Below are 21,563 nucleotides of genomic sequence, written 5' to 3' on the forward strand. Positions count from 1 at the left end.
TACAGTCACATTTGGAGGTGCTGGGGTTTAGAACAACAACATATGAGTTTTAGGGGAGAGACACAATTCAGTTTATAACAAATGTAGTAAAATAATTAGGAAACAATTCTGAGTATTTCCTTCATTTTTAATATCATTTATTGAGTTATATGTTTATAGAATTTAAGCTTTAATAATGGCTATATTTAACAGCTGACTTGAAAAATTCCTGAAGATTGAAAATCAGCTCTCCTGAGCTGGTATGAACTGATTCCAGCACTGCTTTCAAAGAAAATAAAAGCGGGGGAAATGTATAGCTCAGTGGTAGAGGGCATGCTTAGCACACACAAGGTCCTGGGTTCAATCGTTGGTACCTACCCTTATTAAGAAAAACAAAAATAATTAATTAATTTTAAAAAACCCACCCCCTATAAAACCAGAAAAAGACAAAGTGCAATGTACCAGGGAGTTAATTTCCTTAAGGATCTTTTTCTGGCAATGTTCTCATTACTGTGAGGAAAATAAATTACCCCCAGGACCATCTAGCTCCAACATTCTTCCATTTTTGTAAGCATCTAATCATAACTAGAAGTCTCATGGTGCTTTGCAATTAAAAATATTTCCCCTCATTCCACACTGCATTTAAAAAGTCTTTACTGAGTACATGCAATGGCCTGAACGTTTGTGTCCCACCCAAATTCAGATGTTGAAAATTCCATCCCCAATATAATGCTATTTGGAGGTAATTAGGTTTAGAACAGATGGTGAGGGTGGAGCCCTCATGAACAGGATTAGTGCCCTTATAAGAAGAGAGCAGAGAGAGTGTGCATCCCCCCCACCCTGAATCTTTCTCCGTGTACCACCTTGGGAGGGTACAGTGAAAGGCAGTCATCAACAAACCAGGAAGAGGGCCCTTAACATGATCCCTCATCTTGAACTTCCCAGCCTCCAGAACTGCGAGAAATGTCTGTTGTTCAAGCCACTGTCTTTGGTGCTCTGTCAGAGCCGCCTGAATGGACTAAGACAGTATCTGCCAGGTACCAGGCACTGTGCTGGGAGATAGGGACACAGAGAGGACAAGACAGATGTCCCTCCCCTGATGGCACTTACATCTCTAGGGGGAGACAGACATTGAAGGAATAAGTAATTAATTTACAGTAGCTCTAACTTCTAGCAGGAACACATATAAGGCATTCCTGGAGGAACTAACCTCACTCAGGAGATCACAGACTTGGGAAGTGACATTTAACTTGTGCACTGGGATAAATCCCCTCGCTTCCCATTCCTGTGTTAGAGCCCGAACCCCCGGAACCTCAGAATGTGACTGTATTTAGAGCTAAGCTCTTAGAAGAGGTGACTGAGCTAGAAATGAGTCTTTAGGGCGGGCTTTAATTCAACCTGACTTGTATCCTTATAAGAAGGAGGAAATTTAACCACACAGAGACACCGCGGATGTGCAGAGAGGGAAGGTCTCGTGAGAACACAGTGAGAAGGTAGCTCTCTGGAAACCAAGGAGGGCCAACCGCACTAGCACCTTGATCATGAACTTCCAGCCTCCAGAACTGGAAGAATATGTTTTTTTAATCCACCTAGTCTGTGATGATTGGTTACAGACTAAAGCCACTTGGGGCCCAGGAGTAAATAGGGCTGATTGGCAAGAGGGCATTCTGAACAGAAGAAAGAACACCTGGTTGGATCCTCAAAGCAACAGATAAGAAGCTCGTAATCTAATCTAGATCAGCAGTTAGGAATGTGGGTCCTGGAGTCAAAAGGGCTGGACTCCATTCAACTCAACCTTGGGAAAGTCACGTGACTCTCGGTGCCTCCGTTTTCAAATCTATAAATTGCAGTTAATACTAGATTCTATCACAAGGTTGTTACAGGGAGGGTTCAAGTGCTTCGCCGTGAAGTGTTTCGCTCAGTGACTAGCATGTAGTATTAGAACTGCTAAAAACAACAACAAAAAAAACAAAATTAGAAATTGCTTCTGATCTGAGAATAACTCATAGCCTCAAAGTTTAGTTGGAATGTTACCTACAGCGGCACGTCTTTACTGGTCCCAATCCAACCTGCGTAAAATCATTTTCTCTCCCTTATTGGGAAGTGAGACCATCTGTTTCTAAAATCTGGATTCTCCGTTTTGTGTTCCTGAGGGTTTGGATTCTCTCCTAGTGTCTTTTGCTATAGGCCATGGAAACCTGTCATTTGAAAAAGGAAGTAAAATTAGGCCTTTCGGGAGTGAGGACTGACTAGGCCCGGGGTAGAAACCGTGATGGCTTGGGGGAACCGTACCAGGAGAGGGGACTTCTGCTCCGACAGGTGTTTGGACCTCTATCCCTGGGCCACTCTGGGGCACTGCAAAGTGGCAAGACCATCAGAGCACTTTGACAAGGCACGGCCCCATGACACCGGGACACTGGTTGCCCTTAGACAACCAGAAACCCAGCAGGAAGGTGATGCTAGCAGGTGAGGGTAGGGCAGGGAGACGCTCTTGTTCCCCTGCTTCTGAGCCAGGCTGGAGCCCTTTCATACCCCCAAACCGGGAACTTCAGGGTCAGAATAGCATGTGATGCATTAATCACACTATTCCTTTTTTTTTTTTTCTGGCTGGGGGAAGGTAATTAGGTTTATTTATTTGTTTACTTATTGGAGTCCTGGGAACTGAACCCAGGACCTTGTGCATGCTAAGCGCACGCTCTACCACTGAGCTACGCCCTCCTCCCCATCACGCCATTCTAGGTACTATGTTTATCTGTGTATTTCCTCACTGCACTCAGGTTCTAAGGACAAACATCTCATCTTTTCTCTCTGCATCTTCCACACGTAGCATAAAACTGACACCTTGTATTTGTAGAATAAAATCCTTATTTATTGATTAAGCCCTTGAAGCCAAGTGATTGAGTGACTTGCTTAAGGTCATGTATCTTGTAGTGAAATTACATCCAAAAGCCGAAGTGTCCACTGGTTGAGGCTTTGCTCTTGCCGGCAAGCCCTGGCTGGTAAGAGATGTGTCTCGCGCTTTCCCGTGGTGTGTGGCACCGTGGTCAGCCCACTGCCAAGCACCGGAAGGACCTGAGAAGCAGCAGCCCGTTTGGAAGGTGGTCAGTGGACTGACTGATTGTATAGACTGAGGATAGTAGCACCTGCTGCCAGGTTGGCATAAAGTGTAAAGGAGGGTGACGACATGAAAGTGTGTCATGTATTAATGTCACTTAACCCTCCCACCAGGGCCAGTGACAGCTGATTACTTCACTTCTCTGTCGTAGTGCTGGGGGACGGGGGGAAGGTAGTGGGCACTTCTGAAATGTCAGCGTGCTTACTTGGCTCATTAACTTACTGTGAAGCAAGAGGGGCAGGACTTCCCTGGGCGAGGCCCCTCCTAAAGCTGGCACGTTAATACTGACAATAAATACATTTTCAGTCAATCGATTGTTCTGGCCCCTGGAATGAATGTGACATTTTAACAATGCAGGGAAGGTGAGATTCATTACACTTTTCTCATTCTGGCCATGGTCTCTTTTTATACATTGAGAAAAGAAAATTCTCAGCAAAATAAGATTATGTTGTTTTGACATAAATTCTATTATCAATTAGGATTGGGTTTGTCTGCATAAACTATAAACATTTCTCATAGCAAAGCCCCCCTTAATTTAGTCTTAGATAATATAAAATTACATTTGTTTTTTATGTAAAAGACTAGAGTTAGGCATTCCTAGACCCCTGTGACAGCCTCACAAGGCCATCAGAGACCCATCCCCCTTCCAGCTCTACCCCTAGGGTGGCCTCCTGCTCCACAGTGGCTGCTAATGCTCCAGTCGTAACATCCATGTTCCAGGCAGCAAAATGGAGGAATGGGGAGAAGACAAGAGGATCCTCTGCTTTTCCTAAGTCCCACATCTCGTCAGTGGGAAATCAGGCCCACGGCCGTACCTTTGCAAGAAAGACTGTAAAATGAAGGCTTTCAGTTGGGCAGTAAGGTGCTCAGCTGAAAACTAGAATTTTGATGCAAAGGAGGAAAGGGAGACTGGAGGTTTAAGGGAGGCAAATTGCCGTCGGTCTCCCCCTTCCATTCTGGAGAAGACAAGGAGCTGTTTTTCCCTTCTGGGTTTCTCCCACCCTACGCGGAAACTGTCATTAATGTCCTGACATCTCATACCGAGTGAAACAGAAGTGATGACGCGACTGTGTTTCATCCTGGGCCAACACGAAAGAAGAAATGGGATCATTTTTCCACCTACACGCTCACGCTCTTTCCTCACGTGCTGTTTTTCTCTCTCTCTCTTCCCACATATATGCACAGAGCTGATGTTAAAACTGCCCTCTGAACTACAAACAATTACTAGTTGTCCTGTAATTGATCCCTGGGCCTGGTGTACCTGGCCCTCGGTACTCACTGCCAGCAGCAGAAGCAGAGCACTGCACCCTGTTCAGGAGGATGAGCTCTGGGGAAAGGTAACCACTCCAGACACACATGAAGGTGTCCTGGGTGAAGAAGGATGGGGTTCTGTGGGACCTGGACCTGCACTCATTCATTCAGTGATCCCCCCATGCAGGGGTTCTCTGGCTACCCCAGGGAGCTCGCCACGAGGAACACGCTGCCACCTGCCCCACCGCCCGCACGGCCAGGCTGCCTGCTGCCTCACACACACACGTGGGTGTGCAGAAGAGGGGCAGCGGAAGGAAGAATTCCAATGACTCAGAGCCGAAGCATCATGGCTATTGGGCCTGCCAGCCGGGGCCCCGGGAGAACCAAGGAGCATCATGCTCCTACAAATGCTCTGTTACTCTCTGTTACATAGCCTTGGGTTTGCCTCTGAAGATGGGGAAATTAACACGTTAACTGAAAGTTGTTGTGGGTATTAAACAGGAGACTTGTGTCAAAGGGCCCAACGCAGTGTTCATCATGGTGTGCTCATGTGGCCCCCAGCCCCCACAGTCAGCACCCAATGTGCTAGACATTCCTTGAGCAAATATTATGGAAAATCTATGGGGTTCTTGTCAAGATTACATACGTTACTGTCTCTAATCCTCAGGGTGGTTGGACAGGGGTGAGGAAGTGAGGCACTTGCCTTTTGTCAAAATGGAAGAGGGTACCAAAACCCCCACCGCAACTCAGGAGTCAGGATCAATAATATTTCGATGCAATATTTAAAAAAATAAGAATGAATGCACAAAAAAAAAACCAATGAGGAAGAAAATATCAAGATTTTTAAATAAAGGCAGGATATCCGCGCTAGCGATTCTTTCCTTTGCCCTCAGCTGCCAAAGGGCTGGGCCTGGCATGGCTGGTCCTCCTGTTACATCCTGGAGGCAGGGCCACGTGGTCGGCTGTGACGCCAAAGAGCTCAGCATTTACTCTGGTAAATGGCAGACAGGGCACTTGAACCCAGGACTCCACTGTCTGCGCTCTTTTCAGAGGACTGTAGCCACCTGGCTAGTTTTGTGGGACCACTGTCTAATTCAGGGCCATGACACCGCTGCATTATTCAAAGGCAGCTGGTACCCTTAGCCTGTACCACGACTGCTTTTCAGAGATGCCAGGAGATAATTCGCGGAGCGCCCTGAGGGTCTAAGTCACCACCAAAAGCCTAACATCCTCTTGTTGGGGTGGGGGTGGGGTGGGCAAAACAGTGACTACAGTTTGAATGACAAACACACTGAGAAACACTCAGCCTGACCTTGAGCCCGTAAAGCCACACAGCCTTTCGCGGGAGGAATGGTTTTCTCAGGACCAAAGGCTGACAACGGAGTCAGAGTATAAACAAATGTCAGAGTCCGCTCGGAGAGCAAGGGGTGAATCACGGTGTTTTAACAAGCTCCGCGGAGGCTTTTTCATGATGCTGTTTTTGTTTCGTTTTGTTTTTAAATTTCAAACCAGCCTCTAGAAATCTGAGTTTTGTTTCCAGCGCAGCAGAGTGACGGAAGGAGAAGGGGAGGCCAGTGGCTGGGCGGCTGGAAGGCGTCCGGGACTGCTGCAGGGACCCGTTTCCTCGGGTTCCCGGCGCAGCCAGGGTCTCGCCCCGGCGGCCACGCCCGCCTCCCGCCCCATCGCCGCACGAGCACTGCCACCTACAGAGCTCGGGAGGCAAGTCAGCCTCCCGCCCTGCCCTTCCCGCTGGCGGGGACCGCCTGGCCCGGCGATGGAGCGGATCCAGCCGCATCGCCCGGACGGATTCCTGCAGAGGCCTCCCGACTCATTACCATAACAAAGGCTTAATCTTTCCTTGGGCAGCTGAAGACACGCTGAAAACCGGGTCTCACCTTACCAGTCTCGCTAACCTTATCTCCGTCTCCACCGAGGAGCTACGCTTTGTTATGTTAATAAGACCCCCTCCCAAATGCATCTTTAGGGCCCAGTAAGTTGTTCAACTTACTTCATCAAGCTCGGTCCCCCTTTGCTCTCCCACTGGCTGTCAAAATGTAAAAACTGTTCGTATTTATTGAGCACTGCTCAGGTACCAGGCTCAATGCTGCGTATTTTATGTGCATCCTTTTGTTCAACTTCCCCCAAACCCTTTAAACTGGGTTCTAGGGTTATCTTCATGCTACAGGTGAGGAAACAGATGTAGGAACAGTATGTAAACTTGTCCAAGGTCACTCAGCTGGTAAGCAGTGGTGCCAAGATTTTGAATCCAGGTAGACTTTATTTTATTTTACTTTATTTATTTATTTTTAACGAAGTATAGTCAGTTACAATTTGTCAGTTTCAGATGTACAGCATAATGTCACAGTCATGCATTATACGTATATATACTATATTCGTTTTCATATTCTTTTTCATTAAAGGTTATTACAAGATATTGACTATGGCATCCTGTGCTATATGGAAGAAGGTTTTTTATTTATTTTTATATATAGTGGTTATCACTTGCAAATCTCAAACTCCCAGATTACTGAATTAGCCAGCCACCTGGAGCCACCCTACCACTGGAAGCCTTGTCTTAGAAGACAGCTATAATTATTTTTTTTTCCAAGGATTTAACTTAGGGTTTCTGTCATTCGTGGAGGAAAGCGTACCAGCAGGTATCACTGGGATTCAAACATAGGTCTGTCAGACCCCAAGAGCTACTGGACATGTTGTGCAGATCACCGTCTTGCCTTTTACTATTAAATTATTAAAAAGTTGCCAGTTGCTCGGGGGTAAGAAGGCTTTTACACGTGGAGCCGTGCGGAAGAATCAGGAGGCCGCGGGTTTCATCCTGACTCTTTTGTTTACTGACTCATCAAGGAAATAAGACACAGACCACTGCAATAGTGAGAAACAGTAAGACACAAACAAATGGAGTGGTCAAGCTAACGAACGCCTTCACGAAGTTCAGAAAAAGTAGGAATTCAATACATCTGGCGAATGGGTAAAAGTAAAAGAACTTCAGAGGTCAAAAGTTCCAGATAAAACAATGAAATGGCCCATGATTATTAACAGAAACCTCCAAACTCTGAGCTTTCATTCCACTTTATAAAGATGCAGCCCCACCTAGAGCCCAGTGAAATGAACAGTGTCATTTGGTAGAACAGTGGGGCAAATGGACCACTACCTGCTATGGGCTGGGGAAGGCATACTTGGCTTTATAAAATAAACATGCTATTTAATAATACCTCGTTACCAATTTTTAAAGAAATAAGGCTCAGGGAAGTTGACGTCATGATATAACCACACAGAGTAGAGTAACCTTCCTCTGATGACTGAGCAGGATTCCTCCCCTTGAGCTGTGCAGAGTCGCAGGTTGATGGTGATCACTGTCGCAGGTAGTGCAGGACAAACTAAGTTGGAGCCACTCACGTCAGAGCCAAAATGGAGATGGTCAATGCAGGTGCATAAAGGAAACTTAACCTAACTTTATGGGAATTTGTAGCTTTTCCTAGAGATCAGCAGAAGATATTAGCCGGTCCCCAAATGCCAAGTCTGTTCACGCCATCTCTGGACTTACCTGTTCCCCTGATTCAGCTACTCTGATCCCAATAATGAAGGAGACCACCAGGCAACTGATCAGCTGAAGAAGCCAAATAACTTCCATCTTTACCCCCAAAACACTCGGAACTCACCGCTCCCATAGCCTTAAGTTTCCCAAACTGCGGGTCAAAAGTCTTGCAATAAATGTATCTTTCTGCTTTGTTTTATTCTGTAGGCAGGGTTTGATTTTTGACAGTATTATTGTAATATAATGGTTTCAGGTTGATGGAGTGCTAAATATACCAGCTTTGACCTAATAAAAATAGCTGGGAACACATTTTAATAGCTTGGACAGATAAGCCGGTAAACATTACCTGTGCATGCTTCTAAGTAAGTAGCTCTGATAGTCTTGTTCCTGGCGAATTAAGGGCCTGCAGAACTGATGCGCTGGACCAGTTCTGGTACATAAAATGTGGAGCGAGAGCCATATTTCCTGCCAAGCTTCCTGTCTTTTAGGTAAGACATTCTCTTGCCTTGTGTCTGCCTTCATTTAGCTTTTTATAGGATGAGGCATTAACGTATGTTTCCTAGCTCCCCAGAAAGTTGTAGAGGGTAATGTTGCCTGTAAAGTAGCTTGAGATGTGGGCATCATGTGAATATATGAACGTACTTGTACTATTTGTTTTCTTTGGATGGCGAGGACATTCTGAAATAAATTGCTTCAGTTCCTAACCCTATGATTAAGTGGCATACTTGGCTTTGTAAAATAAACACGCTATTTAATAATACCTCGTTACCAATTTTTAAAGAAATAAGTCTCAGGGAAGTTGACGTCATGGCAGACTGTAAAAGGTCAAAAAGTGGGTGATGGCCAAATTCCTGGGCATCCCGGCACCTTCCCCAAAGTAGCTGCAATATTCTTCCCACTTGTTAGCAGATGAAGTTACCGAGCCCATAAAAACTAACAACCGCACATTCTGGGGTGTGGGGATGAGTGTTTAGTTTAAAGTGAAAGTAGATACACACTCCACAGACAGTGTGGGCCATCTCAAAAGGCAAGAGAGAGGCCGAGAGAGATAGAGAACCCCGGGATGTGGACTTTGTCTCTATGCGTTTGACAACGCTAGGTACATACATACGTGGAGTCACATGGCATTTGTCCTTTGGGGACTTGCTTATTTCACTTGGTAGGATGTCCTCAGGATTCATCCATGTTGTAGGCTGTGTCAGCATTTCCTTCCTTTCTAAGGTCGAATAGTATCCTTAGAAAGTAGACTGCATCCTGTCGAATAGTAGACCGCATCCTGTCTATGCGGTCCTCCGTTCATGGACACTTGGGTTGCTTCCACCTTTTGGTCATCGTGATTAATGCTGCTGTGAACACAGGTGTATGAATATCTTTCTGCTTTCAGTTCTTCTGACTAAATACCCAGAAGTGCAGTTGCTGGCTCATCTGATAATTCACTGATGAATATTTTGAGCAACTGCCGTATTGTTTCCCATAGTGGCTCTCTGGTGTAATTTTACATGGAGTTGTGTGATTCTTTGATTGCCTGTCTTCCCACCATGAGAACAGGGATCCGGTTTATTTTTTATTTTTTACCACTTTGCCGCCTGCATCTCAGTATCTAGAACAACGCCTGGGAAAGAGGAGTCACTGAAGTATCTGGTGAATTAATGAATGAGTCAGCTTAATAGAACACAGCATCGTGGAGAGACTCAGTCTCTGTACTTAATGAGTTTACAAATTAGTTGGTGAGACGTGACGCACACAAGGCAGTGAACAAATAAAGGAAGGATATAATTATGTCCTAAACTCTGGTTCTGTTTTTACGCATAGGAGGTGCTGAGAGGAGAGATTTTCATGGGTGGGGACAGTTAGGGGAAGATGGGTTGGTTTAGAGTGGAAGAGAGGAAGGCAGTTTAGAAAGAGGAAACAGTCTTTTCTCCCCAGCTTTATTGAGGAGTAATTGACAAACAGAAATTGTATGTATTTAAGGCGTACAACTTGATGTTTTGAAATACCTATATATTGTGAAATAATCACCACAGGCAAACTAATGAACATACCCACTTCACATAGCTATTTGTGTGCGTGCGTGCCCGCTGAGAACCTTCACCCTCGGATCATGCACTGTATTTCTTTCTTATTTCACTTAGCATATATCCCCCAGGTGCATCCATGTTGCACAAACGGCAGGATTTCCATCTTTTTAAAGGTTGGATCATATTCCATTGTGCATATACACCACATTTTCTTTATCTCTTCATCCACTGATGAACACGTAGGTTGTTCCACGTCTTGGCCATCGTCAATAATACTGCAATGAACGTGAGTGTGCAGATACTTCTTTGAGATACTGACTTCATTTCTTTGGAATATATACCCAGAAGTGAGATTGTTGAATCGTAACGTAATTCTATATTTAATTTTTGGAGGAACCTGCATCCTGTTTTCTGTCATCGTATACTCCCACCAACAGTGCACAAGAGGAGGAAACAGTCTTCACTTGTGATTGTTTCTCGGGAGCCCGTGTTGGAAGGCTGGGCACAGGGTTAGTTAAGGGATTTGAAGCTGTCGGCCCAGGGAGTGGACACAGGAAGTCCCAAGCTGCAGTTGGGGATGCGTTAAGCAAACCCCACTTGAAAAGTAAGCAGGTGGGCAGTGGAGGGGTATCTAGCACGTCTCCCTCCAGGATGCACGGCCTGAGTCCACATCCTGGCTGGGGAGTGGCCAAAGCCAGGCATGGCCCAGCCTGCTAGGACTGGGGGCTGGGGCAGGAACCGGGAATGGGGGTCGGTAGCATAGCGTCACTCTAAGAAATCAATGGAAGATGAAAATCAGCCCCAGAAGCTGTGAGCTGGGCCTTCCTGAGCCCTGAAACCCACACAATAGGAGGTATTCTTCATATTAAGGGGCTGCAGCCACAAAAGTCCTTTGGCCCCTTTGGGCTCTGTCAGGATGGGCTCCAGAGTTGGGGTGGGACTGGGGCTGCCAGGAGGGAGAGCGGTGGGCCAGCTGTGGGGAGGCCAGGGACCGGGAAGGCAGAGGGAGAGAGCCTGGGAAACAGGGATAAACAAGGCGTGTGGGGAGGGAAGGCAGGGGTGTGGCCTGTCTGGCCAGGAGGGGGCCAGAGCCTTGGACCTCTGATGCTGAGGCAAGACTCGGGGGGGGGGGGGGGGGGGCGGGGGGGGGGGCTGGCAGCCAAGTGGAGGCTTCTCCTCTTTCACTTTCCTCTTTTTGAGTGAGGAGGAAAAAAAGCCATTGATTGACTGTTTGAGCTTAGAATTCCTAGGGGAGGGGACAGTTTTATTTAACAAAGACCTGGATGGACCACCCTGCTCATTACAAAACAGAACCCAGGGCTCCTGTGGCCAGGGCCAGGTGTGAGTCTGAGGGTCAGTTAATAGGCTCTGACAAGGAATGAACAAGGAATTTTTGGTTTGAGGACCAAGAGGATCTGGAAGAACTCTAGAGGAAAGGGCAGGGCTGGAGGGTGGGGGGAACATAGCTTGGGTTTTCCAGGAAGCAGATGCTAAGACAGAGTTTAATGTCCAGGATGTCCGTTGAGGAGGCCTGGGGCAGGTCTTTTTTCCCAGATTATTCGAAGCACTGCTTCAAGAACACTTCTCAAAGGATGCTGTGCACTAAAGCAGCCCAAACACTGAATTCCACATCCTTGAGTGGTATGTATTCCTAACATAGATTGATTGGGAAAAGAACCAAGACATTTGTTTGTAAGCTATTTAAATTTTTTTGACTTTATTAAAACGTTTACAAAATAAACACAAATACATTAAATATTCCTGTATATTTACAACAGAATTTGTAAAGATACTGTTAGATGTAATATAAAATATAAACTTTGTGCACCATGATTTTAATTTATGAGGTTATCATGCTCAGTTGTGCATCCTGATTGATGTTTAGACCAACTGGACCAGAAACAAATTCAACCAATGAAAATGTCCAAGCTGGTGCCACACACAATGTTAACTAAGCTATAATGGTTGTAGATGACAGGCTTTCAATGATGGAATAATAGGGAAAAAAAAAAAAAAAGAATTATCCATGGCTAGCAATTGCTAATAATAAGGTCACACACATTCTCAAAATGTCTATGAATAAGAAGCAGGATGAAAAAGGCAGAAAATAGGAATCAGGTTATGTCAAAGGACCTAAGCAGATTATCCTGGAGAAACAAAACTTGTCACATGTGTAGCTTTAACCAGGATCATGTCCTCTGTCTCTAAAGCTGCTCAGATACTGAGTGAGGTTGGACAGTGGGGATGAATCCAAAGGCAGAACGGTCTGTTGGAAAAAGAGTGAGTTAAGAGATAGAAGTATTGTCAGAGGACTAAAAAGTTGTCAATAACCCAACGCAGTCTGAGCTGGTATTTCTGTGGTCCAAATTCCAGCCAAGGACCAGAATCAGGGACATCCGAAAAGACTTCTGTCAGGAGACTGTGAGTTGGAGGCAGGAAGTCCAATACTCGAGGTGGCATTCCCAGCTGACTTTGCTAGGACTTCAGTAGCTCTCCTAGAAACTGCTTCCTAATCCATAGGCATCCTCTACAGCTGTGTCCCTCCAAGTCCAGGGGCAACTCGCTGAAGGTCCGGCCAGAAGGCTGAGGGTCCCCAGGCTGACCTTTACCAGTCCCTGCCACACCCCAAGTCACTGCGGTTCTGTGAGAGTCAGAACTCTCTCCACCCGAGCCAAGGACGCCCCCTGCAACTGGGACTTCCTCCCTGCCGTCTGTGGGCATCGAGCCCCTGAGCTCTCTGAGCACTCTTTTCAAGTGCCCGAGAGTTGTCTTGATTTTTCAGATATCCAACCCGCTTTGCCACAGACTTAAACCAAACTCCCACGAACCCAGAAGGACACCTCCTGGGGAGACACTGCCTTGAGTTCCACCAGGGAACCCCTCCTCGGACCCAACTCCCACCATGAGGACGCAGGTCTTTCTTTTAAGGCGAGCTCCCTTTATCTTCCTTTCAGGGAACTTGGGACCTACATCTTTCTCTTCCCCTTTGTTCGGGAACCTTAATATTTATGCCCAGGGATGTGACCTCTGACCTTTAGGTCCCTTTTCAGTTTCTTTCAAGGGACACTTTTAAGGAGGGACATCCCAGAATTCTGAGGTGGGGATGAGGGTTACGTTAACTCATGATGCCAAGCTGGAATTATTTTCAGGGAAAGAGACCCCTTTTATTTATTTTTCTTCCTCCGGCTCCTTTCCAAAGCATTGTTTGCAGCTATTGTGTCTCAAAAAAATGGAAGTGACTGACTTTAAGTCTGACCCTGGCAAAAGGTCTAAATCTGTCCTGGGAACTGGGGTTGCAAGTTAGAACAAGCCCAGGCAAAGAATTTATAGTCTCACACGGTCCAAAGACAAGGAAGTGTTCAGTCCTAACACAACCTGGCACGAGGCACTTGAACCCAGCTTCCATCATTCGTCCTTTGTGGACCTTTCTCAGGAAGCTCATTCTCCACATGACCCAGACCTTCAGTCGGTTGGGGATCCTACTTGGATTTCCAAATTTACAGTGTAATTTATTTAATTCGAATATAGTAGTAATGCCTTATAATCATGTGGTATCTTTCATCTTCAACCTCAAAGCATCTTCCTAAATATTAATAGACATGAACGGCCCAAGGGGCGTGATGCCACCTGGGTCTGTTTCTCTGCTGGGGAGTTAGCTAACTTGGCAAAAGGATGGATAGATTGTCACTTTTTAAAAAACACTTTCCATCACAGAATGTTTTAAACATAGAAGTAGGGAGGATACTATAATGACCATTGGTGTACTTACCGCCCAACCATGGAGTTACAGCCAGTCTTGTTTTACCCATTTCTCTTCTCCCATGTTACACTGACGCAAATCTTAGGCACCATACACTTTCATCCATAAACATTTCAGTATCTCCATAAGATAAGGACTCCTTTAAAAAAGAGAAAAACCAAACCATAACTATGAAAACAGTATCATATGATAGACAGCAAACAATAATTTCCTAATATCAAGTATTCTGTCCATTTTAAATTTCCAATTGTTCTGTAAATATCATAAATTTAAAAATCTCGTGACTTTGAATCAAGATCTAAAAATGGCTCATATGTGTTGGTTGATATGTCTTTTATGTTTCTTTTGTTTTTTGGGGGGAGGGAGAGGTAATTAGGTTTGTTTATTTATTTAATGGCGGTACTGGGGATTGAACCCAGGACCTCGTGCGTGCATGCATGCTAAGCCCACACTCTGCCACTGAGCTGTACCCTCCCCCTCTTTTAGTTTCTTTTAAATGAATAGGTTCATCTATCTCTCGTAATTTATTTGTTGAAGAAATTAGGTTTTGTCCTGTAGAGTCCCCACTGTCTGGATTTTTCTGATCACATGTTCATGTATCATTTAACATGTTCTTTTTTTGTTTTTAAATTTCTTGCAGTAAAATTTATTTGCTCATGTCAAACACAAGGTATGTGTCAGAAACTATAACTATCTCAAGTCACGTTCTTTATTTTTATCTGTTCTTCCTGCAAATTGGTAGTTGGACCTGGAGGCCTACATCAGAATTGCACTTGATTTTTTTTTTTTTCCTGACAAGATCACTGGTGGTTTTTCATCCCTCAAAAAGCAGATTATATCTGGTTGTCTCTTTTTTTGTGATGTTAGCAGCTGTGGATGATCTTTGTCTATAGTCACTAATTTATTAGTCACCTCTTCATCGTTTATTAATGGGAATGTATCTGTAGGGAGAAACTTCATCCATTATTTGGTTATTCTAAGTACAGACGCGTTGGAAGGAAAAGTGCTTGCTTCTCTCCCTTTACTTACTAATGTTCAAAATAATGAGGTGGTTTTTGCATCATCTAACAGTAAACAATTTGATTACTCAATATATTAATATTAAGATTGAGGTATAATTGACATAAATGCATTTTTAACATTTTTTTCTGAAGTCTAGTTAATTTACAATGTTAGTTTCAAGTGTACAGCAAAGCGAGTCAGGTATACATATACATACACATGTAAATCATGTTCTTTTCCATAACAGCTTATTACGAGAAATTGAATATAGTTCTTTGTGCTGTAGAGTAGGTCTGACATAAACTGAATTTTCTTATTTATAAATTTATTTTATTATTTTTAAAATTAAACAAAATTTGGGGCGGGTAATTAGGTTTATTTACTTGTCTATTTTTAGAGGAGGTACTGGGGATTGAACCCAGGACCTTGTGTATGCTAAGCATGTGCTCTACTGCTTGAGCTATATCCTCCCCCCTGCATTTATTTCAAGTGTTTAATTTGATGAGTTTTGACAAATGTATATACCCGTGAAACTGTCACATTAGGAAAATGAACATATTACTCATGAATTAGATTTTTGTTGCTGTGGTGAGGGGAAGTAATTAGGTTTATTTACTTGTTTATTTTAATGGAGGGACTGGGTATTGAACCCAGGGCCTTGTGCATGCTAAGCATGCGCTCTACCACTGAGCTATAACCCCCCCCATCATGAATCAAATTTTTTAAAGTATTTTATAAGCTGATGAATTTAAACATGTTGATGTTTTCCACTGTTTTAGTTATTATTCCTTTTGAAGCCACACGGCCCCATTCTTGGACAATGGGAGCTTATTTGGGTTGTCCCGTGGTCCGTCTGAAATGACTCTCATTGTCTTTGTTAATTTCCTTGCCATCTTGTTGTGACAGGATGCTCCAGGTCTGACATCAGCCCTTTCCCCAAGGAGTCCCGGGTCCTTTCAGTGGGAAACAGGATGCATCACATAGTAAATGGTGGTTAAACTGAGCAGGAAAACCTAATAAAACGTTTGGTCTGGGTTCCCCGTAGTCAGAAGGCAGCTGTTCCATCAGGCGGCTCTGTAGTTATGTCTCTTGTTTGTGGCAGTTCCTTTCACTGAAGTGTTCCAAGTGATTTTGCAGGATTGAATTCATCTTTGCGGCAATCTAAGGGTGGAGAGAAGGGTTTAGAGAGATTATGATCCCATTTTATAGTTGGGGGAACAGACCAAATTGTTGTGACTTGTTCATTAGTTTATAGAGAATGAGGGCAAGTTTGAATAGAATCTCGTCTGCTAACCATGAAAACAGGGATTCGCATCTTGCTGCCAGGGCCACTCCGGCCTCACCAACCTCAACCCCCTCCTTTTTTTCTAGTGAAAAGGAGATAGGGAGCATTAAGCAATGAGAAGGAGGGAAATCAGAGGGTTTTTCTAAAGTTTCTTTTCCTTTCCGTTCCTTCCTTCCTCCCAACCTCCCTCCTTTTTTTCTTTCTTTCTCCCTTTCTTTAAAATTTTTTTTTGTAATTTTTATTTTAATTTTTAAAATTAAAGTATAGTTGATTTATAATTTTGTGTTAATTTCTGGTTTATAGCATAGTGATTCAGTTATACGTACATATATATTCTTGTTCATTATAGGCTATTGCAAAGTGGCGAATATAATTCCCTGTGCTATATAGTAGACCTTGTTGTTTATCTATCTTTCTTTCCTTCTTAAATATTGTGTGACTCTCTGGAAGAGGTGGAAATACATAAGGAGTGGGAAGAAAAATTAGGGAATCACAGAATCCTGGGCCTTGAAAGGCCTCCAGAAACCTTGCCACCCTGCCCCCTCCATCTCGACAGCACCATGCTGAGGCTCAACCCAGGTAAACAGATGGCTCTCCTTTTACAAAGATGTGTGGTCTAAGAACCAATCAGATCAGAACCAACCATCTGATTGGTTCTTAGACTATAAATGGTGGATAACATGTATGGTAATTATTATCTTTTTTCTGATTTTTCAACTGAAGTATAGTTGATTAACAGTTCATTAATGTCTGGTGTACAGCAGAGTGATTCAGTTATATATATATATACATATTCTTTTTCAATGTTTAATTACTACAAGCCATTGAATATAGTTCCCTGTGTTACACATTAGGTCCTTGCTGTTTATCTATTCTGTACATAGTAGTTTGTATCTGATGATCCCAAACTCTCAATTTATCTCTCCCTCCCCTTCCCCCTCACCCCCGGTATCCATGAGTTTGCTCTATGTCTGTGAGTCTCTTTCTGTTTTGTAATGTCATTTGCAGCAACATGGATGGATCTAGAGATTATCTGTCTAAATGAAGTAAGTCAGTCAGAGAAAGACAAATATCGTATGGTATCACTTATATGTGGAATCTAAAAAAAAATTACACAAATGAACTTATTTACAAGACAAAAAGAGACTCAAAATAGAGAATGAATCTTTATTTATATATTACATTTTAAGAATTGTATTTTGTGAGCTTGTCTTATGATGCTATGAAATTTAAAAACAACGAATATGCAAATTCTTTCTCATAAGCTTAAAAATACCTATTGGACAGGTAATTAAAAATCTTAGTGATTATTGTGAATAGAATTTCAATAACAAACATTTGTGCCAAAATATATCGTATTCTACCTATAATCTTTCAATCACTTTCCTATACGTATATTTGGTCACAATCTTTTAGCAAGTTTTTTCTTTTTTTAAACTTTATTTATTTATTTTTTATTGCAGTATTGTTGATGTACAATATTATAAAAGTTACAGGTATACAACATAGTGATTCACAATTTCTAAAGATTATACTATGTTTATAGTTATTATAAAATATTAGCTGCATTCCCTATGTTATACAATACATCCTTGTGGCTTGTTTATTTTATACATAGTACTCTGTGCCTCCTGGTCTCCTACCCCTATCTTGCCCCTCCTCCCTTCCCTCTCCTCTCACTGGTAACGTCTTTGTTCTCTGTATCTGTGAGTCTGCTTCTTTTTTGTTATATTCACTAGTTTGTTGTATTTTTTAGATTCCACATATAAGTGACATCATACGATATTTGTCATTCTCTGTCTGACTTACTTCACTGAACGTAATACCCTCAAAGTCTATCCATGTTGTTGCAAATGACAACATTTCTTTTTTATGGCTGAGTAGTATTCCATTGTGTGTGTGTGTGTGTGTGTGTGTGTGTGTGTGTGTGTGTGTATGTGTGTGAGAGAGACATCTTTATCCATTCGTCTGTTGATGGACGTAGTTTGCTTCCAAATCTTGGCAACTGTAAATAATGCTGCTATGAACATTGGGGTGCATGTATCTTTTAAAATTAGTGTTTTTGGCTTGCTGGGTCACATGGTAGTTCTATTTTCAGCTTTTGAGAACCTTCCACACTGTTTTCCGCAGCGGCTGCACCAATCTACATTCCCACCAACAATGTTGGAGAGTTTCCTTTTCTCCGCAGCCTGCGCATTCTTTCTTTTTTTTCTCTCCCCTCCCATTTTTTTTAGTAAAGGTAGATTTATTCAGAAAGATTCAGGTCTTCACTTCGCCCTCCAGCCACCGCGGCTGCAGCCGGACCCCGAGCCAGCTGAGCGGCCTCACCTGAGAGCAGAGAGGCAACAGCGGCCCCTCATCCCACCCAGAAGACCACCAGATCACCTCTTGCTACGGGAAGAACTGCCTGCGGCCAGTGTGTATTCCTCCATCATATGCTGACCTTAGCAAAGCTGCCAGAGATTTTCAACAAAGGATTTGGTTTTGGGTTGGTGAAACTGGGTGTGAAAACAAAGTCATGCAGTGGCGTGGAATTCTCAACATCTGGTTCATCTAATACAGACACTGGTAAAGTTACTGGGACCTTGGAGACCAAATATAAATGGTGTGAGTATGGCCTGACTTTCACAGAAAAGTGGGACACTGATGACACTCTGGGAACAGAAATCACGATCGAAGCCCAGATTTGTCAAGGTTTGAAACTGACACTTGATACCGCCTTTTCACCAAACACGGAAAAGAAAAGTGGTGAAATCTAGTCATCTTACAAGAGGGAGTGTATAAACCTTGGTTGTGATGTTGACTTTGATTTTGCTGCAGTCCATGGTTCAGCTGTCTTTGGTTATGAGGGCTGGCTTGCTGGGTACCAGATGACCTTTGACAGTGCCAAATCAAAGCTAGCAAGGAATAACTTTGCAGTGGGCTCCAGGACTGGGGGCTTCCAGCTACACAGTAATGTCAATGATGGGACAGAATTTGGAGGATCAATTTACCAGAAAGTATGTGAAGATCCTGACACTTCAGTAAACCTTGCTTGGACATCAGGAACCAACTGCACTCGTTTTGGCATTGTCGCTAAATATCAGTTGGATCCCACTGCTTCCGTTTCTGCAAAAGTCAACAACTCTAGTTTAATTGGAGTGGGCTATACTCAGACTCTGGGGCCTAGTGTGCAGCTTACACTGTCTGTTCTGGTAGATGGGAAGAGCATTCATGCTGGAGGCCACAAACCTGGGCTTGCCCTGGAGTTGGAGGCTTAATCTAGCTGAAAGAAACCTCTGGGGATGGATATTAGAAGATTTGGCTTTAATATATTTCCAACGTGACCAGCAGGCTTCCCCTCCCCCGCCCAAGAAGGTGATCAAAACAAAGGGTGCTCTAAACAAGAGTTGTATTTTAAATATTTAGACAGTTACCTGTTAGTTTCTAGTTGAATCGGTTATCTATCCAGTTATCAGTGCTGCAGTCACGCAGTCACCTATACATTGCTTAAATGTATTTAACTGTTAAATGTGCTGCCCACCAATAATGAAATAGACCTTTATGAAAACTGTGCAACTGTGTGCATGTTCGTTTTTATGTTCCTTTTAACATTGAATGAGATGGATCAGTGGATGTTTTAAGATGAGGTTAAAATTTTTTGTTAAATTCAACCATTATTAGAATTACTTTTGGTACCCCAAAACATTACAAATTATGATTAAAATAAGTGTACATTAAAAAAAAAAAAAGAAAGACACAGACTCCATAGACAGAGTGCAGTTCGTCTCACTCAGAAGGGAGATTATCTCTGTCTCTCAACCCAACCAGTGTACAAATATTTTGAGGGAGCAAGAACCGAGCCTCATTCATCTGTAGCCTTAGCCCCTGGGGCAGTACTTTTGCAAAAATGTGAGTTAAGCGAATGAGCAAATGAACAAATGATGCTCTGCTCTTCTCCACGTTCTTCCTGTTCAACCCCTGTTAGAGCATTTTCTTCCCTCCTTTCTTTCTTTTTCTTCTGTCTTCTTTCCTTTCTTTTTTTAAAAAAATTATCTATATCTCTTTATTTTTTCTGGCTTTATTGTGATATAATTGGCACATAGCATTGTGTAAATTTAAGGTGTACACCTGATGATTTGACACAACCACGTACTGCAAAATGATGACCACAGTGAGGTTAGTTATCACCTCCGTCATCTCACATAATCACTATCTCTCCCCTCTGCAGATCACTGTTGTTCTTTTGCAGATAGGCTCATTGTCACCGACGAAGGCGAGGAGCCTGCCGTCTAAAGAAACATGCCAGAGCTTGGTACCTCTGAATGAGCATCCTCTCTCTTACGGCATCAGCGTGGCGCTCTCCATGCTTGTTCTAGAGGTGACTGTTGCTGTGGACGTCAGTGTCAGAGGCACATTCTCTTACATATCCTCAGTGGTCATAACTCTGTGCCATTTTAGAGCAGATTTCACTTTTGAAATCAGCTCCAAATCATTTGGTGTGAAGTCTGATAAGAGGACCCAACCTGAAGATGTCATTTTAGATTCAAAAGAAAGTCTTGGATGACTCAAATCAGAGGCAATCCGAGGAAAAATTCCAAATACATGGTCAGCAGCAGCAGTGTCCACAGACTCAGCCTACGGACCTGAAAGGGGAGATGACTTGTTTAGATTTGTAAATTCTAGTGGGTGGGTGTGAAAATCTCCTCAGTACAGAAGCAGACCTTTCAGAGCTGAAGTCAAACAACACATAAGAATGATACTAACCACTATATAGAAATATATATAGTGTGTAGATACACGCTACTGTATAAAATAGGTAAACAACAAGGTCCTACTGTATAGCACAGGGCACTATATTCAATACCTTGTAATGGTCTATAGTGAAAAAGAATATGAAAAGGAATATATATGCATAAATGAATCACTCTGTGTACACCATAAATTAACACCACATTGTAAGTAGACTATACTTCAATTAAAAAATTCAAATAAAGAAGAGTACAATAAAAAAGAAAAAAAACGAAAAAGAAGGATAAATTCAGTCCTCCGCAATGTACTTTCTTCTCTGGCCAGGGCCCAGCTCAGGCTCCCAAGTCGGTTCCCTTGCAGCCACTGATAACATCACGGGCACCTCCTGAGCCTTTCCTGGCATTGTTTTGGGTGTCATTGATGTTAAGCAAATGGGGAAGGAAACACAATTCAGAGCTCACAAAGCCAAGGGGAACTGATTTTCAAGTTCATGACTTTCAAATCCACGGCACAAAAGCATATGCATTTTAGCTAACTAGGTATGCGAGGATGGAGTTACTGCTCTCGGATCTGTTCTTCCCTTTTAATGGGAAATGCTTTTTAATTAATGTTCTTGGAACTTATTTGACTGCACGAAGAGGCTTGTTCCCATGCATTTTTGGTTTAATGCCTTCCTACACAGGAATTGTGAAAAGAATGTGGAAATAAGCCCCTGGAAAATCAAAGGTCTCATTAACTCCGTGTCTATTTAATCCAGCAAACATTTATTAAACACTTGTATGTTCCAGGCAGTGTAGTAGGAGCTGCAAATAGAAGAGTGAGACGTGGTGCCTGCCCTAACCTGATAACAGAATTGACAAATACACAAA

The 21,563-nt window shown here is 43.2% G+C and overlaps 1 protein-coding gene across 1 annotated transcript; it reads left to right on the forward strand.

Moving 5' to 3' along the window:
- The first annotated feature begins 18,240 nt into the window (after window positions 1–18,240).
- On the forward strand, window positions 18,241–19,516 carry LOC106730896 (voltage-dependent anion-selective channel protein 2-like). Its single transcript, XM_032471070.1, is given in 1 exon segment — window positions 18,241–19,516. A coding segment is annotated over 1 exon segment (825 nt). The 5' UTR covers window positions 18,241–18,398; the 3' UTR covers window positions 19,224–19,516.
- The last annotated feature ends 2,047 nt before the right edge of the window (window positions 19,517–21,563 follow it).

This window comes from Camelus ferus, chromosome 31, assembly GCF_009834535.1.
Source record: "Camelus ferus isolate YT-003-E chromosome 31, BCGSAC_Cfer_1.0, whole genome shotgun sequence".
In the NCBI taxonomy this organism is placed as follows: domain Eukaryota; kingdom Metazoa; phylum Chordata; class Mammalia; order Artiodactyla; family Camelidae; genus Camelus; species Camelus ferus.